This window comes from Musca autumnalis, unplaced genomic scaffold (assembly GCF_047663935.1).
Source record: "Musca autumnalis isolate F117 unplaced genomic scaffold, ASM4766393v1 scaffold_4, whole genome shotgun sequence".
Taxonomy (NCBI): domain Eukaryota; kingdom Metazoa; phylum Arthropoda; class Insecta; order Diptera; family Muscidae; genus Musca; species Musca autumnalis.
In genome coordinates, this window is record NW_027411977.1 from 49210711 (window position 1) to 49236252 (window position 25542).

At 39.8% G+C, this 25542-nt stretch overlaps 1 protein-coding gene across 1 annotated transcript in view; it reads left to right on the forward strand.

Annotated features, from left to right (window-relative positions):
- Positions 1-23875, forward strand: part of slow (epidermal growth factor-like protein slowdown) — a 216945-nt gene extending 193070 nt beyond the window's left edge. The window contains exons 4-7 of the mRNA XM_073985712.1: positions 12488-12744; positions 22537-22758; positions 22828-23021; positions 23079-23875. Coding sequence (XP_073841813.1) covers positions 12488-12744; positions 22537-22758; positions 22828-23021; positions 23079-23216 — 811 coding nt within the window. The 3' untranslated portion in view covers positions 23217-23875. The remainder of the gene's footprint in view (positions 1-12487; positions 12745-22536; positions 22759-22827; positions 23022-23078) is intronic.
- Positions 23876-25542: the final 1667 nt, after the last annotated feature.

The window sequence follows — 25542 nt, forward strand, 5'->3', positions numbered from 1 at the left end:
GATTCCCGATCATATACGAACCGACAGTTTCCCGATTAATAACCAGCGAACCATAGCGTCTAGCAGAGGGCACGCCACGAAGTCCGCAACCGCCAAAACTTCCGCAGTAACGCCGAAGCGGCCATAATCAACCCCAACGAAACCAATCCATATACCTTAAATATACTTATCGCATTTATTCACGAGTAGATTGTAAACTAGTTTTAATCAATAAAAATCTGAATTAAACCCCCAGGAAAGGGGGGTTTAGGAGGTCCTTATGGAGAACCTGGGCGCGACTGAGCTTACCCCAGCCGACGACAAAACCTCGTTACATATGTGCGTTTTCCTGCTTAATCCGATTCTATCTCTACAACTTCGATTGACTATCTCAACAAAGCTACTGGAGTTAGTTGAGTAGATTTTTGCAGGGCAGTTAAGTAGGTGTAGTGTGTTGTACGTTTTCCCGCTTAATCCGGTCCTGACTGGCAGATGCGTTGCACGGTGTCATCATTCCTTGCCCTATAAGAATTTAGATATCTGCTCCATACTTGAGACATAACTAATCTGGTCTGTCTTTGCAGCTGACGCTGCTTAGCTTCGATAGATGGGGGGATGTACTCCGAGGACCGCATTCACACAATAGCGTTATAAGGCGTGTTGATGTAGGGGTTCTCTCTTTTCCCCCATCATGCGATGATTGGGATAACTAACATCCGGGCAAGTACTGCAACGAGAGCATGCCATTGTGGCTCCGTCCTAGAAGAATCTTCGTCTCCTCATGCAGATGATCCACTGATGACATAGGTACGCACTCTGTTGAATGTCTTAGGGCGACGTTCTGACAGGTTTGAATATAGTTCCATAACGTTGCACTCATGTTCGCGGACCACAGTGGCGCCACACACCTTTCTCAGACCGACCTATCGCATTTCTTTGTACTGCACCCCAAGTACTGATGGCTAGGGACTTAAGGACCTTATTACTACATTTCAGACTGTCGTAGATAGCTGTGGCATGCGCCGACGACGTGAACATGCTGTCGAATGTGACCTCTAAAATCTTAAGGTAGTTAGTGGTCGGAATTCTGTTGCCATCGACTAGGACCTTCAGCTTAGTGTTCATCTCCGCAGTCCATGTGGTGATCATAGAGGCGACAGATTTAGAGATATTTTCATATTCCTCGCGCGGAAAGGCATGCTAAAATCGAGCAAAAAGGAGTTCAGGCTTTTAAAAGTGACATCATGGAAGATACCTGACGCCAAGATCATACAATCAGCCGCATACGTAACGATCTCAAAGATGTCTGTAGGGGGTGGAATACGGGAAATATAGAGGTAAAGATATTAACCTACCTTCGGGAACTCCCAGTTTCACTGTATAGGGTGTCGACTTTTTGTTCCTGAATTCCAGATACGACTGGCGTCCACACATATAATTAATTATCTAACGGTTCAAACTTGGTTGGAGAGTAGTCTGCTCGATGTCCTCAAATAGCGTGTATCAATGGCTTTTCATAAGTCGAGTGCCACCAACACTGTCCTGCACAGCTTCTGGTTGAGTCCTGGACTACTACTTCTAGCGGTGAGGAGGAGTAAAGCCTCACGAGTCTTTGCTACGAGCAACAAGGCGAAATGGTTTTGTAAGATTAACATTTGCTTTCATCCTTCCCTAGCTTCAGTAGCGGGTCCATCTTGCCCATATTCCAAACTTCTCGCACTATATGATTGGCTAGCAGGAAGTAAGATATCCAAATCCCAGCTCATCCAGTTGTTTTTATACCCTCAGCATTTATGCGAACGAGGGTATATACATTTTCATCCGGGCAAAATGTGCCTCACCGAAATAATGGTTTTAGACCCCAAGTATGTTTGGACGAAATCCGCTTCAGACAATTTGGAGTTCATTGAGCTATGTCCTGTCTGTCTGTCTGGAGCGCACGATAACTCTCTAACGGATCAACCGATTCGGTCCAAAATTTGGCCTTCGTAATATCTTGTGCAAACTTAGTTTAAGTTCGAAGATAGGTTATAGGTCCACTCCTTCCGGCACCTTCCCCACAAAAGTACAAAAATGTTAGGAAAAATTGTGCGCACGATAACTCTTGATGTGAGTGACCGATTTGGTCCACACTTTACCCATCCTAATATATCTACCAGATATATATCAGGTTCGAATATTTACTAAATTTGTCCACTCTTTCGGGTACCTTCCACACAAAACTTTGGTTAAATTCACTTTAAGACCTGCTCTCGAATCACTTTAGTTTTTGTTGGAGCAACTTGCGTTCGATGCCTCAATTACGACATTAAAAGTTTTTTCAGGGGTAAGTCCATACTTCTTAAGAAAACAGCCCGAATGGTGTAAAAACCCCCTATGGCACCATACGTAGTGGCTGGAGAGCACGATAACTCTCGAACTGATCAACCGATGTGGTCCAAAATTTGGCCATCGTCATATTTTGTACAAACTTAGTTTCAGTTTGAAGATGGGTAATACCAGTCCACAACTTCCGGTACATCCCCCAATATTTAAAGAATGTCGCTAAAATGGTATGAACGGAGTAACCGAATTGGATATCCTAATATTTTGTCGAATTTTTTTTCCGTGGACAAGTCCATGATTCCTGGAATATTGGTGCAAAAGTCATACGATGACCAACTGAAATGACTAGTGGGCGCGATATCTATCGAAAATACATGACTCCCAAAAAATCCACTTCCATAAGGGACAATGTAGGTTCATTCCTTTAAGTACCTCCTCCGCAATCCTTTTGAACTTTAATCCTAATCCACATATTTTTGCGTATGAAGTATTTTTTGGATTAAACTGGCTAAGGGTATATCTATGTCGGCTAAGCCGACTGATACTTTTTTACTTGTTGCATTTGCAAAATTATCCATTATAAATTGTGGTGGTTCCTCCTCTGCAAGAATATATCTAATGCGACGCAGTACTCTTCTATTCGCCCTGTTATTCCTGGGTGCAATTTGTCGATTAAAAAAAATTGCGCACTTCGTCGGACAAGTCAGCGTAGCATTACCAAACGTGACTATGGTCATATCTCCCTTCTTCCCAGCATTCGAAAGTGACCTAACCGTTGCCCTCAATTCACGTATCCCCGTTCCAATATTGCAACTCTTCAAATGATCTAGTACATTGTTTCGCTTGTGCTCCCCGACAAACTCCCTAAATTTGGGGGCACTAGGGTTGACTCGTCGAAGCTCATTATAATTTGCTAGTCCTGCCACTTCTACTTCGGGTATTCGACCAGTAAGTAATTAGCGAGCGGCTGCAGCTGTGACGCGTTCCCGAAACATCCTTTCTGCTATCCGAACATCAGAAGGGGTGCATAGTTCTCCGAAGCGGTGGTTGCTGAACTATCTGAGCCAATAATCTTTCCTATGATTGATGAAAATGTGGCGTTCAGAGGAGATAAAGTGGGGAGGTCTGGTGATGGAGACGATTATAGGGAAATGGTCTGACCCATGAAAAACGACGGGTTGCAAGGTGACACCAACTATGGTACTCTCCGCTAATTCTGGTAGGGGCGTCCTTATTTGCCGTGCACAACATAGAGCTATCAATCTGCTCAGCTTACCCATCAGCCATGCCATACCCCTCTAGGCACTACCTAGGACCGAACGCCACAACTCGTGATGCGAGTTAAATAAAGTAAACTTAGGACCTTCCAAGAGCGGACTAATGTTGGTCCTATAATCTGGAGTACAGCAATTTGTCGCGGGATATATGCGTAAAGAACTCTACCTCGGAAGTTTCACACCTGACTGCTGAACCCATACATTCCATTAGAGTCAGGATCAAGCGAAATGGCTCTGTATTAAATAGACTAGAGCAACAGAAAAGCTAGTCGCCAACCTCCACTTCTAGAGCGAGGCGTTATTAGCTTGATTTCCTACACCGCCGCGACCATGGTATTCTTTCGACTGATAAAGTCCACTATTTCTACGATTTTACGTCGGAGTCCATTGCAATTAAATTTCAAAAAGTATGCTTTTCCAGGGATTGGATCAGCAATGACTGGTGGTAAGTGCCACGTGTGGTGTTGCCGTTGGGGGAACTGCGCTGGAGTCTCGTATTCGGATGATTCACTGGGGATTGTGTTCTCACAGCATGCAGCATGTGGGCAAGTCCACAACAACCCTCAGATACACATACTCCCAACATCTATGGCATCTCACCGAAATTTGAGTATGCTGGATGCGATGCGACAAACCGAGCACATCAAAATTGATCCTGGGGTATCCTACGCCGCGCCACGCACCGAAAGAATCCTGAGCTGGCATTCCGGGATATGCTACTCCCAACTCCAAAAAAACTATACAAATACAAACATATGTATACTGCTGTGACAGCCGTTGGAGGATGATGTTTCGTGGTTCCGCGTCAATTCGGTTGTAGTTTGAAGGGAGTCTCATATTCTGATGACGACGATGACGCACTGGGGGCTGTGTTCTCGCAGCATGTAGCAACATAGTCCCTGTCGTAATCTCTCACATGGCCAAGTCCAGAGTAACTCCTGAGATACACCCACTCCCGACATTTAATGCATCTCACCGAAGTTTGTGTAGTGGATGTGGATTTGACAAACCAAACGAATTGGTCTTGTGTTTACCTCTGCCACGGAATAAAAGAATCCTGAACAGGCATTCTGGGATATGCTGCTCCCAACACAAATAATATACAAATACAAACAAGTGTGTACGGAGGTGGCAGCCGCTAGACGGAACGCTGATATGGTGTGGTTTGCGGGTCAATCCAGTGTAGAAGAATCCGAGGCCGTGGGACTGATGTTGCGCAATAATCACTTTTGTTGGTGGTTGTAGTTTATGTATAGACTTAACATTATTTCTAATTTAAATATACATATGTTCATTATTGCTATGTTTATTATAACCCTACTTTTCCTCTGATTTCTTATTTCTAATCATAAATAATATTTTTTCGTTCATATGTTGACGACAAAAAACAAAGTTGCACTTTCCCAACACCACATATGAGTGGGATGTAACCACTTAAAGTTGAAGAAAAAAAACCTTTTAATAACTCCTAGAGTCTACTTCAACATATTTATCTTGCGAACAAAAAGAGAAGTGGGAAAATTATCAACATTTAACGAAGTTGGCAAAATTTATTCGGCATTACAAACAAAACATAAATAACAAAAAGCCAAGACAAACCAAACCTACGAAATTGCAAGTAAGAGGACTACAGACACACCTTCGAAAATCATCAACTATCTCTCTGCGCCACATAGAAAATTCCCCATTAGGTTGGATGGCAAATTTCTGCTGCTGCTCCACTAAAGAGCACAAAACACTTCAACTCAGACAGTATGACGACGACTGTGACAGTGTGAATGACGACAACAAGAGCAAGAGTTGTTGGCATTTGGCGTGGTTGTATCAACAGCAACAACATCGAGATCATCTAGCGGAGAATGTAATACACGGCGGCTGTTGCCGCCAATGCATCTCATCCATCCATGATGAGGTTGTTTGGGACGTTGTGGGATTATCATTTCGCGCTTTAACATCAACTCGAACGAAGAGAATTTTGTTAGTGAGTTTTAGTTTTAATGATTTGTTTCTTTTTTTGTTAATCAAGTAATGACTTTGACAGCAAAACATAACACATTAAAGAAGATGAAGGAGTACTACAACTTTTGAGGACTATTAAAAATAGCACTGATTATGTTGTTGTACATACTTACAACAGCTTGGTAAAGGTTGACGACGGCAACAACCAACCAGCCAAACAACCCAATTGTCAACAATGACGACTGCAGTATTTTCGTTCAATTTGGAAAGTGTTGCAACATCTTGCACTAAGCTGAAATACAGTGTCTTAAGGTATTGAATGAAATCACTAAAATCTATCGAATTAGGACAATATGGATTAATTTGAAATCTCATCCCATGCGATCATTGTGCTGGATCAAAAATTTTAAAAGATTCTTATTCTGGTGGTGTTTACCTAGCAACGGTATTAATTGTCTTTTACATTGTGATGCCATGGTTTCACTTTGAAGCTGGGGTATGCCGACAGGACTGCGGCTTTGACACAGCACGAGGGTACGACTTCTAATCCCCTCGACTCACAAAACAAACGCAACCCACTACCACAGCGGCCTGATGTACTCACTTGACTCAGAATAAAACACAACCAGCTACGGTAGTGGATGTCCAATTACGCTAATGCCTTATCTTAAAGCCAAGGACACGTTTCACAACCCCACTTGACTCAGACAGCAACACAACACAGACCGAACTAAGAAAAGATCTCCAATTCTCTCTGTTTAGTGCTTCGCTTTTTGGAATACCGCGTCTTGTCATCCCTTCATCCACTTGTTTGCGCCATCTATTCTTTGGCCTGCCAATTCTGCGTGCACCGCCATGTGGCTCGAATTTATACACCTTTTTAGCGGGTTAATCATCGCTCATTCTTATTATATGGCCTAGCCATATAATCTCAATATGTACGTTTAACTCGTGGTTCATACGACGTCGATATTCGCCGTCAACGCAGATCGGTCCGTAGATATTTCGAAGAATTTTTCTCTCAAACATGCCAAGCACTGCCTTATCTGCTTGCGCAAGTACCCAGGCTTCGAAACCATACATCAGCACGGGTAGTATCAGTGTTTTGTAAAGCGTTATTTTTGTTTGACGAGTTTGTGGCTTTGTTTTTGAAGTGCTTACTTAAGCCAAAGTAGCATCTATTGGCCAATACAATTCTTCTTTTTATTTCACAACTGATGTCGTTTGTTGTGTTTACGGCGGTGCCGAGGTATACGAAGTCTTGTACTACCTCAAAATTATAGGAACCAACTTCCACAGTTGGTCCGAGCTCAATGGACGCGTCAACACCATTAACTTGGTCTTCTCGCCGTTTACCGCCAGACCCACTTTAGCAGGTTCTCTTTCGACCTTTATAAAGGTATCGGTTACTTCTTTTACTGATCGTCCTATGATGTCAATATCATCAGCATTTGCCGCAGGGTAAATATCTGGTCAATGGTGGACTTGCCAGGTCTAAAGCCGCATTGGTATGGTCCAATTATTTCGTTGACCATGGGCTTTAGTCGTTCGCACAATATCCCTGACACTATCTTGTAGGCGATAGGAAGAAGACTTTTGCCCCTTTAGTTGGAGCATAAAGTCTTATCTCCTTTCTTATGGACGGGACTCAGGATGTTCAGGTTCCAATCGTCGGGTACGCGTTCTTCCTGCCAGATGGAGCTAACTAGCTGATGCATACACCTTATCAGCGTGTCGCCTCCGGTTTTAAACAGCTCGGCTGGTAGGCCATCAGCTCCTGCTGCCTTATTATTCTTCAGCCGGTTTATTGCTGTCTTTACCTCATTTTGACCGGGTGGTATATGTACATTCAATACCATCTTTTGGGATTGGATCTGTGGTATCTTCGTCGACTTCGGTACTATTGGATACCAACAGTTTAGAAAAATGCTCTTTCCATATTCTTAGCACACTATCTGTATCAGTTACCAGATTAACTTGCTGGTCTCTACAGAGGATGTGCCAGTTCCTGTACATCTCTATTTGTTCACTCTCCCGCTTTTCCATCGCTCTCTTTTTTCTGCGGAAAAGACGTTTCTCCTCTCTCTATTTCTCCCGATACCTCTCTCGTGCGCTATGCGTTGCAACTGATTGTAAAGTAGCCCTATATGCCGCATTTTTCTCTTGGGTAGCAGCACGACACTCCTGGTCATACCATGCATTCCTTGGTGGAGGTCTCTGGTATCCAAGTACTGATTTTTCGGCTGTTTGCATGGAGTGGGCAATGTTTTGCCATTGTCCTGATATGTTATCGGGACGAGGAGTGCTTTGATTAAACAGTTGGGCCAGTTGAGTGGAATATGCTGTGGCTATCTGTTGTGATTGCAGCTTACAGATGTCCAACTTCCGTGTTGTGTATGTTCGCACTTTGTTTGCTACGTTTAATCTGGTACATACCTTTGTTACAACAAGATAGTGGTCCAAGTGTGTTTGCACCTCGGAACGATCGTACTTCCAACACGCTTGATGCATGTCTTCCATCTATCACAACGTGATCAAGTTGATTTCTTGTTCTTTGATCTGGCGACAGCCAGGTGCCCTTATGAATATCGAGATGCTTAAATCTGGTACTGCTAACTACCATGTTTCTTGCAGCTGCAAAGTCTATCAGCCTCATACCATTGTCAGATGTTTCACTGTGGAGACTAAATTCCCGACTGTTGCGCAAAAGATATTCTCCTTTCCAATTTGGTGCAGATTCGCAGATCATGGTCCTTTAAACGTTTGCGGGGTTCGTCAACTTTAGAGGGGTTTGTTTTTCTTTTCTTTCGTTTTTTCATAGTAGGCGGTTTTTTCTAGGGGAGGGTTGCTAACCCGACGCCCAAACCCAAGTTTTTAACGTTCTTATGGGTGAACGCGCGGCACATGTTAGCTCACTACCTTTAACGGGTGTTAAAGGCAGTTCCCCAGGTGACACCACGGGAGGTCAGTGTCAACTTGAGATGAAAGAGGGACCAAGATAAATCCTGGGCTTTGCCATGTTAAAGCAGGTCAGGACCGTTCCTTGGTATTTTCCATCCCCTACGTCACCCACCGAGGTAGAGCTGCTTAACGTATATGTATATCCCGACGATAAATAGCTGTACTCCAGGTTATAGACCCAACATTAGCCCACTTTTGGAAATGACGTCATCTGACAATCCGTCGTTTATTTTGGGTCAGACCATCTCCCCATAAGTGTCTTCATCAGCAGACCGTCCGATAATAAGTCTAATTTCAGAGAGCTCATTAATCGCCGCTTCAGAGATCTGTCCAACCCTTCTCATTTTCGGCTAGCGGAAAGGACGTTCCGAGACAACATCACTGTTGCATCCGTGTCATATACCTGGTGGTTGAATACCCGAATTGATGCCAAATATCCCAGCAGAAGCGACAGGATTAGGAATTGAGTGTGATGAGCTTCGTCGTACCGGCCCCAGTAACCCCAGAGTCAGAGAGCTGTCATTGGAGGTTAACAGATGGATCGGTGATCATTAACGGAACAAGTGGTTAAATCATCTGCGAAGTTGCAACATTGGAGCCTCGAGCCCTGGAAAAAAGGACGATAGAACCTTAATCATGCTTGGCAACGGCTTGATCGGTGAGCCAAAGCGCAACAAGTGGCTAAATCACTATTGGAGTCGGAATTAGTGAATTGTGGGCAACGTTTAACAGGGCTATGAGAAGAGTACTACATCACATTAGGAGAAATCACCACAATATACAATGGATGATGGCTTCAGGATCAAAAAGCCTATAAAGCAGGTTTAAATAGCATTCACACAGATGCAGTCGCTGATACCATAAACAACTATCGCGTGAATGTGGTCCTCCGAGAGCATCCCGCATCTATCGCAGACGAGGAGCGTCAGTTGCCATGACAAATCAGAATAGTTTTGGCTCAACTACGCTCGGATGGTGCAGCCGTACACGCAAAAAAAAATCGGCCTCTCTAACATATGTCCCAAACATATTTTGCAGCAAACATATATATGTTTGCAACAGTCCCAAACAAATTATATGTTTGGGTCTGCAAACAAATATATGTTTGGGTGGAAACGAATATATGTTTGGGTGCAAACACATATATGTTTGGGCGCATATATATGTTTGGGTGCAAAGATATTTATGTTTGGGTGCAAACAATTTTATGTTTGGGTGGAAACAATTTTATGTTTGGGTGCAAACATTTTATATGTTTGGGTGCAAAAGAATACAAACCCAAAAGGCACAAAAAAAAAACAAACACATGCACCAGTGAGCGCTTACTAAGAGCAAGGGAGCGTAAAATTCAATGTAAAACACTTTAAAATGTGTGCTCACTTGCTCTCAGTAAGAACTCACTGGCTATCTCCATAGTATACACACAAATGTTGAGGTTGTTTATTGGAAGGCAAAAGAACAATAAACACATAGGTACATACAAAATTCCAAAGAAATACATAACACAATTTAATAAAAGAAAAACTGATTGAAATAATTTGTAAATAGTCACACTTTTAAAAAGAAAAAATATATAGAAATGTAGTTGAACGCTTCTCATTTGTTGTGAAATAAAACAAATTGTCCTCATAATTGAAATCATCAGCGGGGAATCGGCATCTAGAATCAAATGATTATGTAATGTAATAAATAAATATGGATATGCCATATTTCAAATATACATAAGTATGTATGTAATTACCAATATTAAATGCGATTTCTTCCTTGTCCAATAAAATAATTCCATTCAACTTTCCGATTCAATTATAAAATGTATTGGGCATTTAATTTACTAAAAAGCACAATTTCTTTAAGAAAACACAAAACACTGATTTATTCACTCACTTTACCGTCTTGACTCTACAAAGGCTAGATGCCTGAAGAAAGAAATAAAATATAATTCATATCATTTCTTCTTTTCTTCTTCTCCTCCTAAGTAGGGATAGGTAAGTCGACTTTCGGTTAATCGATTAATCGACTGTTGTCTGGAGGGAAAATCGCATAATCGATTATCTTGTGATCGATTTTCGAGTTTGCCCATAGATTGTGGACTTGGCGGTTTTACACTTTTGGCGGTTTTACAGTTTCAAAAGAGAACTCGAAAATCGACGAATAGTCGATTATAATCGATTTTCTGCGGTCATGAAAAAGTCGAAAATCGAGTTTTAAGACAACTGAAATAATCGCAAGACCGAAAAGTCGCATTTTTAGTTTTAGACCAAAATCGAAAAGTCGAAAATCGATTATTGCGCTCCATAACCTATCCCTACTCCTAAGTTGGTTAACAACAACAAAACAAGAAACACACGAGTTTGTCGCATACACGCCACCAAAGCCCCCTTCTTCGCTTCAACGTCTTCTATTATACAATACACACAACTCTTCATTATAAAACAGCAATCCACAGCCGCGAGAGCACTGTTATTACTCTCGTTGACAAACATCCTCTCTCCACCCATGAAAAAAATGTTCTAACATAAAAAATATGTTGGTACCCAATCATATCAAATTGAGATATGTTACAAAATGTTGCAAACATATATTTGTTTGGACCCAAACATATTATGTTTGGATCCAAACATTAATTTGTTTGCAACCGGTCCCAAACATATATTTGTTTGGATCCAAACATATTTCTAACATAAATTTTTCTGCGTGTATAAATTCCAATAGGCCAAGGATCGATGGATGACAGCCTGCAAACATGTGCCCAGTAGTGGTGGCAAACTATCGATAGTCCGACAATCGTTTTGGTTGCCGATGAAAGCTTTGTTTTGCGAGAGCAATCAACACATTAAACAAACTTATAAACCTACCATATGTTGATTCAACAGAGGCGGACCAATATACGCTTATTTATTGTCTTAAAACCATGGCCACGTTCCAAAAAACTCATTTGACTCCGACATAACCACATCTAGAATGCCTCTACGAAGTGCGAACCTACTTTCTGTTCAAGGCGAGATGGTTTTGAAGGTTTTAGCTTCTGTATCCCACCAAAATGGTCGAAATTTGGCAATTCGTCTTCATTGAGGATATAAAAAATCATTCCACATGAAATTTGTTGGTATAGGTCCACGCCTTCATATAGCCCACATAGAACGGTACCTTCCGATATTCGGTATTTTGAAGGTTTTAGCTTCATTATCCCACCAAAATGGTTGAAATTTGGTAATTAGGCGGAGCTAAGTACTTTCGTAGATGAATGGAAACTAATTATTCCATTCTCTTTCAATTTAATTTTGGTGGAGGGTCCGGCCAAACTTAACGTTTTCTTACTTGTTTTTGTTTACATTACTTTGTAATGGGTTACATAATGACTAACGGATCCGAATTTTTGCTGGGTATAATTATCCCTGTCTTATCTCTAGAGGGCATCTCGGCCGTTAAATTTAAGTGTGATATAATTGAAATGAATACATATCTATAAATTGATGTAAAATTTACAAAAACCTATTACTTTTGAGCGTTACAACGTGACAAATCCAAAAACAGACAGATTTGTCGGGTTAAGGTGGAATTAGACGTGACATAGCCATAACGTCATAACCATAGAAAAACAATACCCAATTGTTTTCTTATGGTTATGACTATTGCATTATGTTATGTTACTACTAATCGAATACACTGATTTCCATAGGTTTGGTTCAATCAGCTGATTGATATGTCCTTATGGCGTTATGGTTATGTCACGTCTAATACTACCTTTAGAAAACTACTCAGTAAAATCCTATTTTTCTCCTACACTTCTAGTTAAGTAAATAATTTTTGCAATATCAAACCCCTTGAGATAATTAATTTAGCAAAATAACACAATTTATACAAAGATATACACATGTATTTAACACACTATACAAATAACCACATACCACACACATCATTAACAAAATTATATACTTTCTTTCTTTTTTTTTCTTTCTTTCATGTTCGTCCACCCATCCATCCAGACGTCACATTTGCGTGCAGCAACGTACCATAACAAGGCCCGTTAAGACAACCGAAGTCTATAGCCGACCAATTTGGAAACATGTCAGTACACCATGTCAACCGCAAACGCATGCAAATCAAATGTGCACACGCGTCCAGTTGGTGCACGAACAGGCCTATCGCGATGTCATACGTCACAAATCAGCGCAACAGGTCATATACGATTGTTGTACGGGTTGGATGCGTGAATCACCGCATGCGGATGGCTGTATGAAACGTAAGTAAAAACAAAGGCAACAAAAGAACAGCAAAGACTCTCTTTCATAGACGAGCGACTGACTGACTCTGGACGAATGACTAACAGAGTGTGGTGTAGTTAAAGTGCTCAGACAAAACGCGACAAGACAAGACTCAACATAACTTGACATTCATGTCTACTACGTCTAGGATATTGCAAATTTAACATATTGTAATGAATTTAATTCAATCACATTTGCATAACTGCAACAACAACTACACCACCAACCATCAGTATGTTAATCATGTATTGAGAAGGAAATTGTTTTAACTCACTTGTGGGCCGTCGTCCCACTTGGTGAAAAGTGAAAGGAGCTGAGATTATGTCATAAAGAAGAATTAATTTAAGTGGATTTTATAAAACCATTTAGTTATGGGTAATGAGAAAATCTCAAGATGGTAATAAATACATTGTCATGAGTAAAAATAGTACACAATTTTTTTAAAAATAAAAACACTCCAGACTTATATACAATCAAATAAAAATTAAATTAAAAATTTAAATAATATACATATAATAAAAAATATAAATGCTATTTTTAGGTATTTAGTGGTGAATTAAAATCCAGGAAATATTAGGACTTCGAAAGCTTCATTAGAGAAATAATGAGGATTTAACAAGTAAAAAATATCAGTGGACTTTCCCGACAGAGATATACTCTCAGTCTATATGAATTGAAACTTTCATCTACGGACAGATCGAATGTATTAAGGGTATTTTCAGAATTTTGTAACCCTTTTTACACATTTTAACTTGCTGACAAAAATGTGGATTAGGATTAAAATTCAAAAGTGTTGCGGAGGAGGTACTTAAAGGAATGTACCGATATGTCCATTATGGAAGTGGATCTTATTTTGGGAGTCATATCTTTTAGCTACATATCGCGCCCACTAGTCATTTCAGTGAGGCACCGTATAACATTTGGACCAGTATGCCAGGAAGCATGGACTTGTCCACGGAAAATATAATATCGCTGTAAACAGGGCCACAACGAACAGCATTTCCAAAGGATCTTCGAACAGATCCTAAACTGCACTTTGTCACAAATGTTGAAATTTTGTGGGGGAGGTTCCCTAAAGATATGGAAAAATTTAAGCTAAATTTGGACAAAATATTAGGAAATACAAATTGGTTGCCCCGTTCAGGAGATATCTGGCATACCATTTTAGAGTAATTTTTAAATGTTGGGGGAAGTATCGGAATTTGTGGACCGTGTGGTGCCATAGGGGTTTTTTACATCTTTCGGGCTGTTTTCTCAAGAAGTATGGACTTGCCCCTGAACAAATTTTTACCGTCGTAATTGAGGCAGTGAATGCAAGTTGCTTCAACAAAAATCAAAGTGATTCGAGGGCAGGTCTTAAAGTGAACTTAGCCGACATTTTGTGTGGGAGATACCCGAAGGAGTGGACAAATATAGTCCATATTCGAACGTGATCTATATCTGGTAGATATATTAGTATGTGTAAAGTATGGACCAAATAGGTCACACGCTTTAAGAGTTATCGTGCGCACAATTTTTCCGAAACATTTTGTAGGGCCGATATGTTTTATCTTCGAACTTAAACTAAGTTTTGACAAGATACTACGATGGCCAAACTATGGACCGAATCGGCAGATCCGTTCGAGGGCTATCTTGCGCTCTAATCACTGCACACGGTGTCATAGGGGTTTTTTGCATCTTTCAGGCTATTTCATGAAGTATGGACTTGCCCCTGATGAAACTTGTACCTTCGTATGGGGGCAGTGAATACAAGTTGCTACAACAAAAATCAAAGCGATCCGAGAGCAGGTCCTAAACTGAACTTTTCCAAAATTTTGTGTGGGAGGTACCCGAATGAACGGGCCGATTGAGTCCATATTGGAGCCTCATCTAAGTCTGGTAGAAGTTTCACGATGTGCTCTCTGTAATAGAGAGTAATGATGAAGTTAAGGCAATGGGGTAATACTCCAGACTTAAAACAATGAAATGATTAAAATCTCAAAACAAAATATTTCGAAGACGGATTCTACTAGTCCATTTATTCGGATACCTCGTTCACAAAAGTTAACAAAATTACTGATTAAAAGTAGTTTCAGCAGAGCTCCGAAATACTCTCTCGAATTCTACTCGCGAGCTCCGAAATATTCCCTCGAATTCTACTTGCGAGCGGGAGAACTCACCCGATTGGAAAAATAAATCGAGTATACTCTATTTTTACTCGTCACTCGCGAAGCATATTGCTCGTTTTTACTCGCGAGTGAAAAGCGTTTGCGAGTACGAGTATCTGAAGAGTACGAGTTATGCAAGAAAAAACGAGAGGGAGTGAAAATGCTCGAAATAGAGTACGAGTTTACTCGAACAGTAAAATCGAGTAAAAAAAGAATTGATATATTTTTGAAAAATATTTTTGTGTAGTGTTGGGGGGAAGTTGAGGGGTCATGTTGGGTGGTGGGTCAACTTGCCTACACTCTCAACTTGACCCACCTCCAGCTTCTCTCCAAAACTACACAAACAAATTTTTATAAAATATATCAATTCTTTTTCACTCAATTTTGCTCTTCGAGTAAACTCTTACTCTATTTCGAGCATTTTCACTCCCTCTCGTGTTTTTCTTGCATAACTCGTACTCTTCAGGTACTCGTACTAGCAAACGAGCAAGTCTGAAATATGCTTCGCGAGTGACGAGTAAAAATAGAGTATACTCGATTTATTTTTCCAATCGGGCGAGTTCCCCCGCTCGCAAGTAGAATTCGAGGGAATATTTCGGAGCTCGCGAGTAGAATTCGAGGGAGTATTTCGGAGCTCGCGAGTAGAATTCGGAGCTCTGCTGAAACTCCTTTCAATCCGCAAGTGCTCCCAAATAAAACTGAAGAGTGGAGAGTAAACTTCTTTTAAAACTCGTACTCTTCGAGTGCTTCCCTCGCATGTACTTTTCACTCGCGAGTAAAAACGAGCAAATCGGATTTTTTGCTCGCACTCTTCGAGTACTCCCACTCGCGAGTAAAAACGAGCAAATCGAAGTTCTGAGCTTAACAAATGTACTGGAAGGATCTTCGTTTCCTCATGCAACCTATTGCAATTGTCAGTTCGGCGTTTTGACAGGTTTGAATATTTTGCCATCGCATTGCACTCATACTCGGAAAAACGGTGGCGCCGCATAGCTTATCACAGACCGACCTATCCCGTTATATGTGGTCAACAAGGTTTCTTTGTCTGCAACCCAAGACCTAGCTGCTAGCTATAGACTTTGTTCCTACATCTAAGCTTATCGCAGAAAGCTTTGGCATGCCATCGAATGTGCCTTGTGGAAAATTTTGAATACTACTCGCTGTAAGATCCACATATGAGTACAACGTTTCATAAATGACATCAGGGGAGGTACCGGACACCCAGATCATACAATCATCAGCATCTAAATGCTGCTTAGAGGGGGTGAAATACGTGAATAGACGGTTCCGGAAATATCACCCCACTTTGGAGAACTCCTTTTTGCACTCTATGGGGCTTGGACTTCTTGTTCCAGAATTCTGGTCAGCATCAAAGGCTTTTGATAAGTCGAGCGCCACCAACACTTACCTACCGCACGGCTTGATGTTCGGCAACTGGATAGCGCTATTTCCGACGCTGGGAAGGAATAAAGCCTTAAGAGTCTTTGCTACTGGTGACAAAAGCGAAATCGGCCCTGCCCACTTTCCAGACTTCGGACACGTTGAGAACTTTGGTGAGATACTCAACATCCGGTTCGTCCAGTTGTTTCAGCATTACTATGTAGATTCCGTCAGAGCCCAACGCTTTGGATTATTGAGCGTTCCTAATGGCATCTGCAACGTCATCCATTGTAAATTGTGCTGGTTCCTCCTTGGCATGAAGGAATATAATGAGATGTAGTACAATTCTATTCGCCCTGTACCTCCTGGGATGCTCGATAAACTGTCGATTAAAACAACTTGGGCACCCTTTTTCTATCAGTCAGCGTAACAACGCCAAACGTGACTGGGGTCCTTTTTTCCAGATTTCGAGAGTGAATAACCGTTGCCACATGACATTTGCCGCCCTGAGAACAGCAACAGGGTACCTCCTCAAATCTACAGTGGACCATCTACATGAGGAGGCAAAGATTCTTCCAGTACGACAACATAATGAGATGCTATCGTTGCAGTACCTGCTCGGGTGTTACCGTGAGAACCATCCCAATCACCATCTGCTGGCCACCGATACACCCAGGCATATCAAGAAGGGTATTCATGCTCTAGAGAGAACAATATAGGAGAGAACCTCTAGATCAACAGGCATATCAGGCAGGTTTGAACAGCATTCACACGGACACAGTTGCTAAGGCCATAAGCAATTATTGTGTGAATGCAGTCATCGGAGTACATCCCCCATCTATCGCAGCTGAAGAGCGTCAACTGCCACGACAAACAGGAGTAGTTCTGGCTCAATTACGCTCGGGATATTGCAGTCGCCTAAATTCCTATTGGGCGGGAATCGATCGCACCGTGCACCAGTATACGGCATGGGCCCGCACGATACTAAGCGACTATTCAAATGCCCCGCCAAACCTACTCATCTAACTGCAGTGGATCTGTGGTTACATCCCATCGAAGTAGCCACTTTCCTGGAACTGGAGATAGACTCAGAGCCAGATTGAACGGGAGAACGAACATACAAACATAACAATAAAACACTGTTACAACAACAACAAGACATTTGTTTCAGCTCTAATGTTGCAACTTATTGCCTACAAGACATTTATTCCAGCTCTAATGTTTCAACTCTTCAGATGATCTAGACCCTAGTTCTGCGTATGCTCCCCTAACAACCTGTTGACTTCCAGTATCAGCTCCCCTACTTTGCGGTCACTGGGGAAATTTTGTCTCACATTGCGAGAGGCTGCAGTTGTTATGATGGCCCGAAGGTTGAACGTTAATTAGTGAACTCTCTGAAACTATGACAATTATCTTTCCCATGATTGATGAATGTGAGGCGTCCAAATGTGTTGAAATCGGGCGTCCGCCGATGGAAAAAATGTTGGGGATATGGTCTGGCCAAGAGAAAAAAACGCATTGAAAAGTGCCGTAATTTGTCAGATCAAGTAACACGATCTGGCGAAGGGTGATACTCTCCGCTAATTCTGTTAGGGGCTTTCTCATTGACCGTACAAAACGTAAAACTGTCAATCTACTCAGCCAGCACTATACCCCTCTGGTCAGTACCGGCGGTTACTGAATGCCATAACTCATGATGAGCACAAGGACGAGGCCTGAGCAAACCCTAAGTTAATGATGCGACAAACCGAGCACATCCATATTGGTCCTGTGTTTTCCTCTGTTCCGTTATGGAACAAACGAATCGGGAGTTGGCATTCCGGGATATGTTTCTCCCAAAACATAAAAACTAAACAAATACAAACATCTGTCGGAACACGATTGTTGTGTGGCTCTGGTCAATCCGATGTCGAAGAACCCGCCGCCGTGGATTAGGCAGTACCCTCTTGGGTGTTTTGGCCGTGATCATCCCTGTCAAATTTTGTGGACAGGCTTCCCCCATCCAGACACTCCAGGAGAAATCTTTATGATCTAGAGATCCAAACGGATCGGGAACGGGAACATTTAGATCGGGCATGCTTGGATAGCATTCACACTGGGATTGGGAAAATGATACATCGCAGCAAAATAACGTCAGCTGCCAAGGAAAACACCAGTCCTTTTAGACCAATTAAGATCCGGATGATGCAACCGCCTCAATTGCGCCCGAAATGATAGCACTATACCCATCACATGCCTGCACGTGGATTAAGATCGCACGATACGCTGCATTTGTTAAACTACCAAGCTAAACCCACTCAGCTGTCTCCTAATTCTTTATGGACTCAGACAGTCCTGATGAAGAATTTTTGAATGGGGATACAAAGGAACTAGAACCACATGGTGGTGCTACAACAACATTAGTACCCAATGGCAGAAATCTAAGCACTCTATATCTCGCCCATAAAAGGTGACCGGACAGTGTTCCCTTCCCTTCCAGAAATAGATTAAAAGTAGAGTTAGATTTCCAATTTCTTAAGGCACTCGTAAGTTCAATATTTGTACATCGACCAGCTTTTCGACTGTGTCAAATCCAGAGGCCCAAAATAATAAATAGCAATTTGAGCTACCCATTAAGAGAAGTCTCATCGGACCAGTGGAAATGTTGTTAAAACATTTAGAATACTACAAATCCCGCGTTATTGTTATATACTGGGATAAACCAAAATGTCTACCAATACTGAAGTGATTCTGCAGGAATGTTTTCTAGCCAACTATGAACCCTAAATCCCTAATTATCATTAAACGGCGTTTGCACTAGAGCTTTTTACTGAGTTAACCTTCATTATGAGCATTTATATGACGTTTACGCTATGGAATTGACAGCCAGTTAAACTATGTGGAAAGAAAATGAAAGCGAAAGAAAAACACCTAAACTTTGCTTGTCATGGTAATATTGACTTTGTTTTTGCTTCGAAACAACTACAAAATTTGAAAAACATACATGAGTTAAGTAGTTTTTCTTTCGTTTTCATTTTCGTTCGACATAGTGAAACAGGCTGTGAGATTTGAAACCCAAACCCACTAGGTTAATACGGTTAAGCGCAAACGAGGTATTATGAAAGTTAAATTTACATTAACAACACAATTCACAATAACAGAGCATTTAATATAACGACTCATCCTAAAAGTATGCTCTAAATTTCTAAACAAGGTTGACAAATAAGATGTTCACACTAGCCCATTGGCAGTACTTTTTAAAACGTTCACAGAAGCGAATGCTAAACATGCTAATGCAAAATGGCTTGAATTCTATAGCATGCAAATTTCAAAGCCTATGTTTACATTTACGAAGTCCACTCGATTTCAACTGTCAATTCCATTGCTCAAACGTCAAATGAAGTCCAATCGAATTCAGATGAGTTTTCATTTGACATATTCACAAAGGAATTGACAAATGATATCGAGTGGATTTCGTAAATGTAAACATAGTATTACTCATTTAATTTTACACAATCATAAACGTTTTTATACTATACACTCATACGATGACTAAAAGCATTATCTAGATTTATTTGACTTTATTGTTGTTTTTTCGACCTTTTTTGTTCACCAATTGAAATAAGTATTTTTCTTCAAGCTCGAGGTCAATATATCAATTATCTTTTATTGTTCGATATTTCGCAATTCTTTGAATTGCATCTTCAGGAAGATCTACAATAAATATACCATAAATTACACTGTTTAATATCACATTAGTTATTTTTAAATAAGCAAAAATAAAAAACTTACAAAATCGCAAAAAACACGTCAAGAAATAGTCTTAAAATATTTACTTAAAACTAAGGTAGCATCACTACCATCGTCAGCTGTTGTAAATATTGCACTGCTTTCCTTTTTTGTATTGCGTTTTGTTTATTTTCGTGGTTTTGCTTATTAGGCCTCTATAACTGAGAGCGCTGTTGTCAATATCTGTTTTAAAATTCATACGATGTGTTGTTGGTACATTGAGAATGCAAAGCATCTCCATCGTATACCGTTTGTTGTTGTGTGTTTCGTTCTCTAATATTCTTACATTGTCAAAGTTTGGGTAGTGAGATGTGCTAGCACAGTGGCTCACAAGTGCAGTTTTAGATTTTTCGTTTTGTTGTCTTAGTTTTAAATCTGACTTGTGAGCAGATAGTCGCGTTTTTAATTTATTTTTGGTTGTTCCAACGTAAAGTTTTTGACATTTTTCTTTTTCATTTCCTGCACAAGGTATCTGGTATACAACATTGTTTCTGTCCATTTTGTCGATTTTGGTTTTGGTATTAGTGAAGAGTTTGTTTAAGGTATTATTACATTTGTGAGCTATAACATATTTCTCTCTATCAAATATATTCGAATTTTCCACTCTCTCCGAAAAATTGGGAACATAAATCATTGACTTGTATATCCTATCTGTTTTGTTTTGGGGCTCTTTACCATTATTTCTTTCTTTTTTATGATCCCTGATGAGCGTATTGATAATATTTTGCGGAAAGTTGTTGTTACGTAAAATATTTCTTATTTTTCTTTCGTTTTGGTGATGGAACTCGTCATCACTTATTGTCATCACTCTGCGTATTAGATTTTTCGCTGTGTTGATTATTATTCTTTTTGGGTGTTTTGAGTAGAAATTTATTATTCTACCTGAAGCTGAGGGTTTTTGATACCAGTCCACTTTGATATTTCCATCTCGACTTATGACTAATGTATCAAGGTATGGTAGCTTGTTATCTTTTTCTTCCTCGAGTGTAAATTGGATATCCTTATTATAACTATTGAGAACCTTCAATGTTTCTTGTATTGCACCTTTATTTATCACAGCAAACAGATCATCTACATACTTAGTCAAGAAAGCCGGTTTTGTTGTCAAGTTATTTATGGTGGTATCGAGCAGTTTCTCCATAACAATGTCAGCTACGATCGGAGAAGCTGGTGATCCCATGGGTAGGCCACGTTTTTGCTTATAAATTTTGTCCTCAAACTTGAAAAATCTGTTATCTTTGATACAGAAGCTTAGAATTCGCAAAAATAAGCTTTTAGTTATACTAGTGAATTCTTTCAGCTCTTCCCATCTGCTTTCTATTATTTTGAGTGCTAGGTCTACCGGGATGCTTGGAAACAGCGAAACAACGTCAAATGACACCAGTTTTTCATCCTTCTTTATTGTCAAGTTCCTAAGCTTATCCCTAAATTGCACTGAGTCCTTAATATTATAATTTGAATCTTTTGTTAGTTTATTCAGTATGTTGACGATATATCTGCTCATTTTGCTAGATGGCGAGTTTATGCAGGAGCAAATTGGTCTTAAAGGATATCCGTCTTTATGGATTTTGGGTAATCCATATATTCTCGGAGCGCATGCTATGTCCATTTTTAATTTCTTCTTTTCCTCTGCTGTGATGTTTCCATTCTTAAATAGTTCATCTACCAACTCATTATTTTTCTTTTGTAGTGATGTTGTAGGATCTTTGTTAATGCGTTGGTATGTCATCATATCACTAACTATATTTAACATTCTTTCTCTGTATTCCGTTTTGTCCATCGCAACTGTAGCGTTTCCCTTATCAGCACTTAGAATTATTATATCGCTATTGTTTTTCATGAATTTTTCGGTTTGATCCACTTATTTAAAAATGACTAATGTGATATTAAACAGTGTAATTTATGGTATATTTATTGTAGATCTTCCTGAAGATGCAATTCAAAGAATTGCGAAATATCGAACAATAAAAGATAATTGATATATTGACCTCGAGCTTGAAGAAAAATACTTATTTCAATAGATTTATTTGACATATCTTTTAATGAAAATGACAACTTAAACCGACTGGATTTGCCAAATCCAGCATAGTATAAATGTAGAGTTAAGTTTTTGCGATTACAAGTTAAAAAATACTTAATAGATGTAATACACGAATAATAATTAATAAATAAATACAATAAGACTTATTCCAAAAATAATTGGATGTCATTTTTTGCACCTCTCTAGTGCGATAAACTCTAGGTCCCATATCATTGAGCTAATATCAGTCGAGGTAGACTCATTGATATGAGAGGAGTGTCTCTAGTTAAATTTAAGGAGCAATCAAAGTCCTAGTATTCGTGTTTTTAAAAGTTTTAATAGCAACCAAAGACTACAGACTATTATTGGATTACTCGAATTTGTTATTTCAATTAACTTTGACATGATAAGTTTTTCTTGGTGATATATTAATCCCTTTCGTTCCCTCTTTGCAGCTGTATGTACATCACGTTGTCAAAATGGTGGCACCTGCAGCGGTCATGATTCCTGCAGTTGTCCGGCTGGTTTTACGGGACGTTATTGTGAAATAGATATTGATGAATGTAAAGAGGAGAAACCCTGCGATCAGACGTGTATCAATACAGTGGGCTCATATTATTGCAAATGTCGCGATGGCTTCACATTGCAAGCCGATCAGCAGAGTTGTAAGAAACCCGGTGAGGAGTTTTAGCAATAAAAATGAAATGTATATTTATACTTTATTAAAATATTTTTCCTTTCTTCAGATTTACACAAGGATGATGCATTTGAAGCCAGAGACTTGGAGAATGAAATTGAGCCACAGGAAGATATCACAGCAAGATTGCAGAAAATCGAAAAACAACTAGCCAATGAAAAAGTGCAAGCGAATGAATTGCAAAAAACGTTACAGTCCACATATTCAATGGTCGATTCATTAAAGAATCGTTTAATCAATTTGGTAAGTCGTCGGAAAGTAATGAACATTTAAACGATTTTATTAATTTATTCTTTACAGGAAAAACAACAAATGGACTTTCATCGTTTACAAACGAATCTCTACAACACCGAATCACGCACACTGAAATTGGAAGGAATGGTTAATCTCTTAATGAAATGTCGAAATAATGTTGGACCCAATGCCCATTGTCCCTAAGCTAGTGGTTAACGCCATAACCAAGAACAACAATTGGAAATCTTAGTTTTTATTTACACAAATTTTCCACACAAAACAGAACTGCATTTTATTTATTAAGGATTTTTTGTTTAAGCGTAATTCTAGTTTTACCCCCCACACCACCTACCTATGTACATCTTCTTTTGAAGTAATCTCAGCATCCATTAATATAATTTCTTTACAGTAGTATTGCTGTTGTTGTATTTTTTTTTCTTTTTATTTAATTTTAGCTTTCATAAATTGTCAATTTTCGTGTGTATTTTACTTTTTACATTGCCTTGGTGGGTCAAATTTATTCATTTTTTCATAAAGTGGCATTCCCTTTTATCTCTAACCTAGAAAAAAAAACAAATGCATGAAATGTAACCAACAAGTCTAAATACATGTGTATGTGTAGATACTTTGTATTTCTTTCAAAGTGAATTTTTGCGTTTTTTGTATGCATGCTGTTAGAATTTAAGAAAGAGAGTTAGGAAACTAATATCGAATTTCAATTGTAAAAAATGTTGTCTTTTTTGTAATTCCAAATTCGAAGAAGAAAAGCTTTTATATGCCTAATTTTTAAGGACATAATGTATTTTTAACGTATTTAAATGTAAATATTTAAATAAAGTTAATTTTAATTGTTTAGAATAAAATTATGTGTTTCTTTAAAATATGAATGGCAAGTGAGTAGCTGAATTCAAATTGTGAAATGATCTTCTAACTAACACAAGTACTCCGTCTCGGTTTCAAACCTAATTTCACTTCCTCAGTATCAAATCACCGACCGCTACTTACTTAGGCGGCCATCAGACCATCTGCTTTCTCACATGTATGTTGTCACTTTGGGTATACTAATATACAGAACAGCTGATGTCATACATGTGAAAAAGCAGATGGTCTGATGGCGGCCTTACCCTCAGTCTACGACTGTACAAAAAAACCACACAAATGGTGGACCTAAACCTTCTATGAACAGTTTCCTAATTTTAAAAACAAATACTATTTTCATAGGTGGCAATTTTTCAAGTTTATATAAACTTTTATTGGCTTAATTATTCCTCTAACAAAGCCAATGCACACCAAAACAAAAACATAATTCTCCTTATATTGCAAGAATACCTTTTGGACGGTGTTTTTGGAATACAAGGGCACTATCGAGAGAAATATGGAGAGAAAAAGCCTCCCATAGCAGAAACGAAACATACATATGTACATTTTTGTAGTCATGATCATAATGAATACCTGCTATACAAATTTCAACACGATCCGAAAAGTGGCCTTAAACTGATTTGAAGCGCTAAGTGTTGAACTTTTGCGAAGAAGGTACATGAAGAAATTGCCGGCACAGTACATCTTGGCACTGGATTTAATTTTTGGGAGTAGTTGTTGTGTCTCTTCAGTTATCCAGTTCCTCTGTGTCCAGATTCAAACATTATGCAACCTGGACTGGCTGCTTCCATAAAGGACCGAGAGGCAGGTGTGTGGGTTTAGCGGGGCAGTTAACCAAATGCTGCGTGTTGTGCGCCCCAAACTTAGACTGCCAGATAGGCTCGTTGATCTGGAGGTTCCCGTTTGGACGTCTCAATCTATATCAAGAAGATCTCTCCCGACGTACCGCGGTGGCGAAAGCCTGACCACAAGATTGTGACTGGTATGTTGACGCCCATAACACCCAAACTAGTTCTGCATAGACAACATCTTGTGGAGGTCCACTGGTGTCATGAAAAAGTACCCTGTTGGAGTCCTCAAAGCGGAATTCTAGCAGTTTTACATATTCTTTCACTGGGTAGCTCTAAAATACCACACCGGTGCCGCAAAGTCTATTGCCGGCCAACCACTTGAAGACCTTATTCCTAGTTTTCATCTTGTCGCAAATAGCTGTGCCTTACGCGGACGACTTGAACATGCTGTCGAACGTTACACCAAATATCTTGGAATAGTTAGGGATCGGAATCAGGACACCAGCGACCAATATACAATAAGGAGCCTTTCGGGGGTCCAGATAGTGAACAGTGTGGCAATGGATTTAGCTGCGGATATTTTCATATTCCTCAGATGGAAGAACTGCACTAAGTCAGCTACATATCTAGATATTTATCCTACCACATATATCATCAAACATAGGACCCGAAGCAATGGGTGTGAAATTTCAAAAAGGTACATATATCGTCTGCTCCGTCGGAAAATGTCGTAAGTCCCTCTCAATAAATTTTTCAGGAGAAAGAAAAAACATTCCAGCGCTTTCTGTATTAAAGATTTTATTATGGTGGTAAAGGCAATATTTTTCGTTTATTTATTCCGCTTCAAAACCTGTACTTTG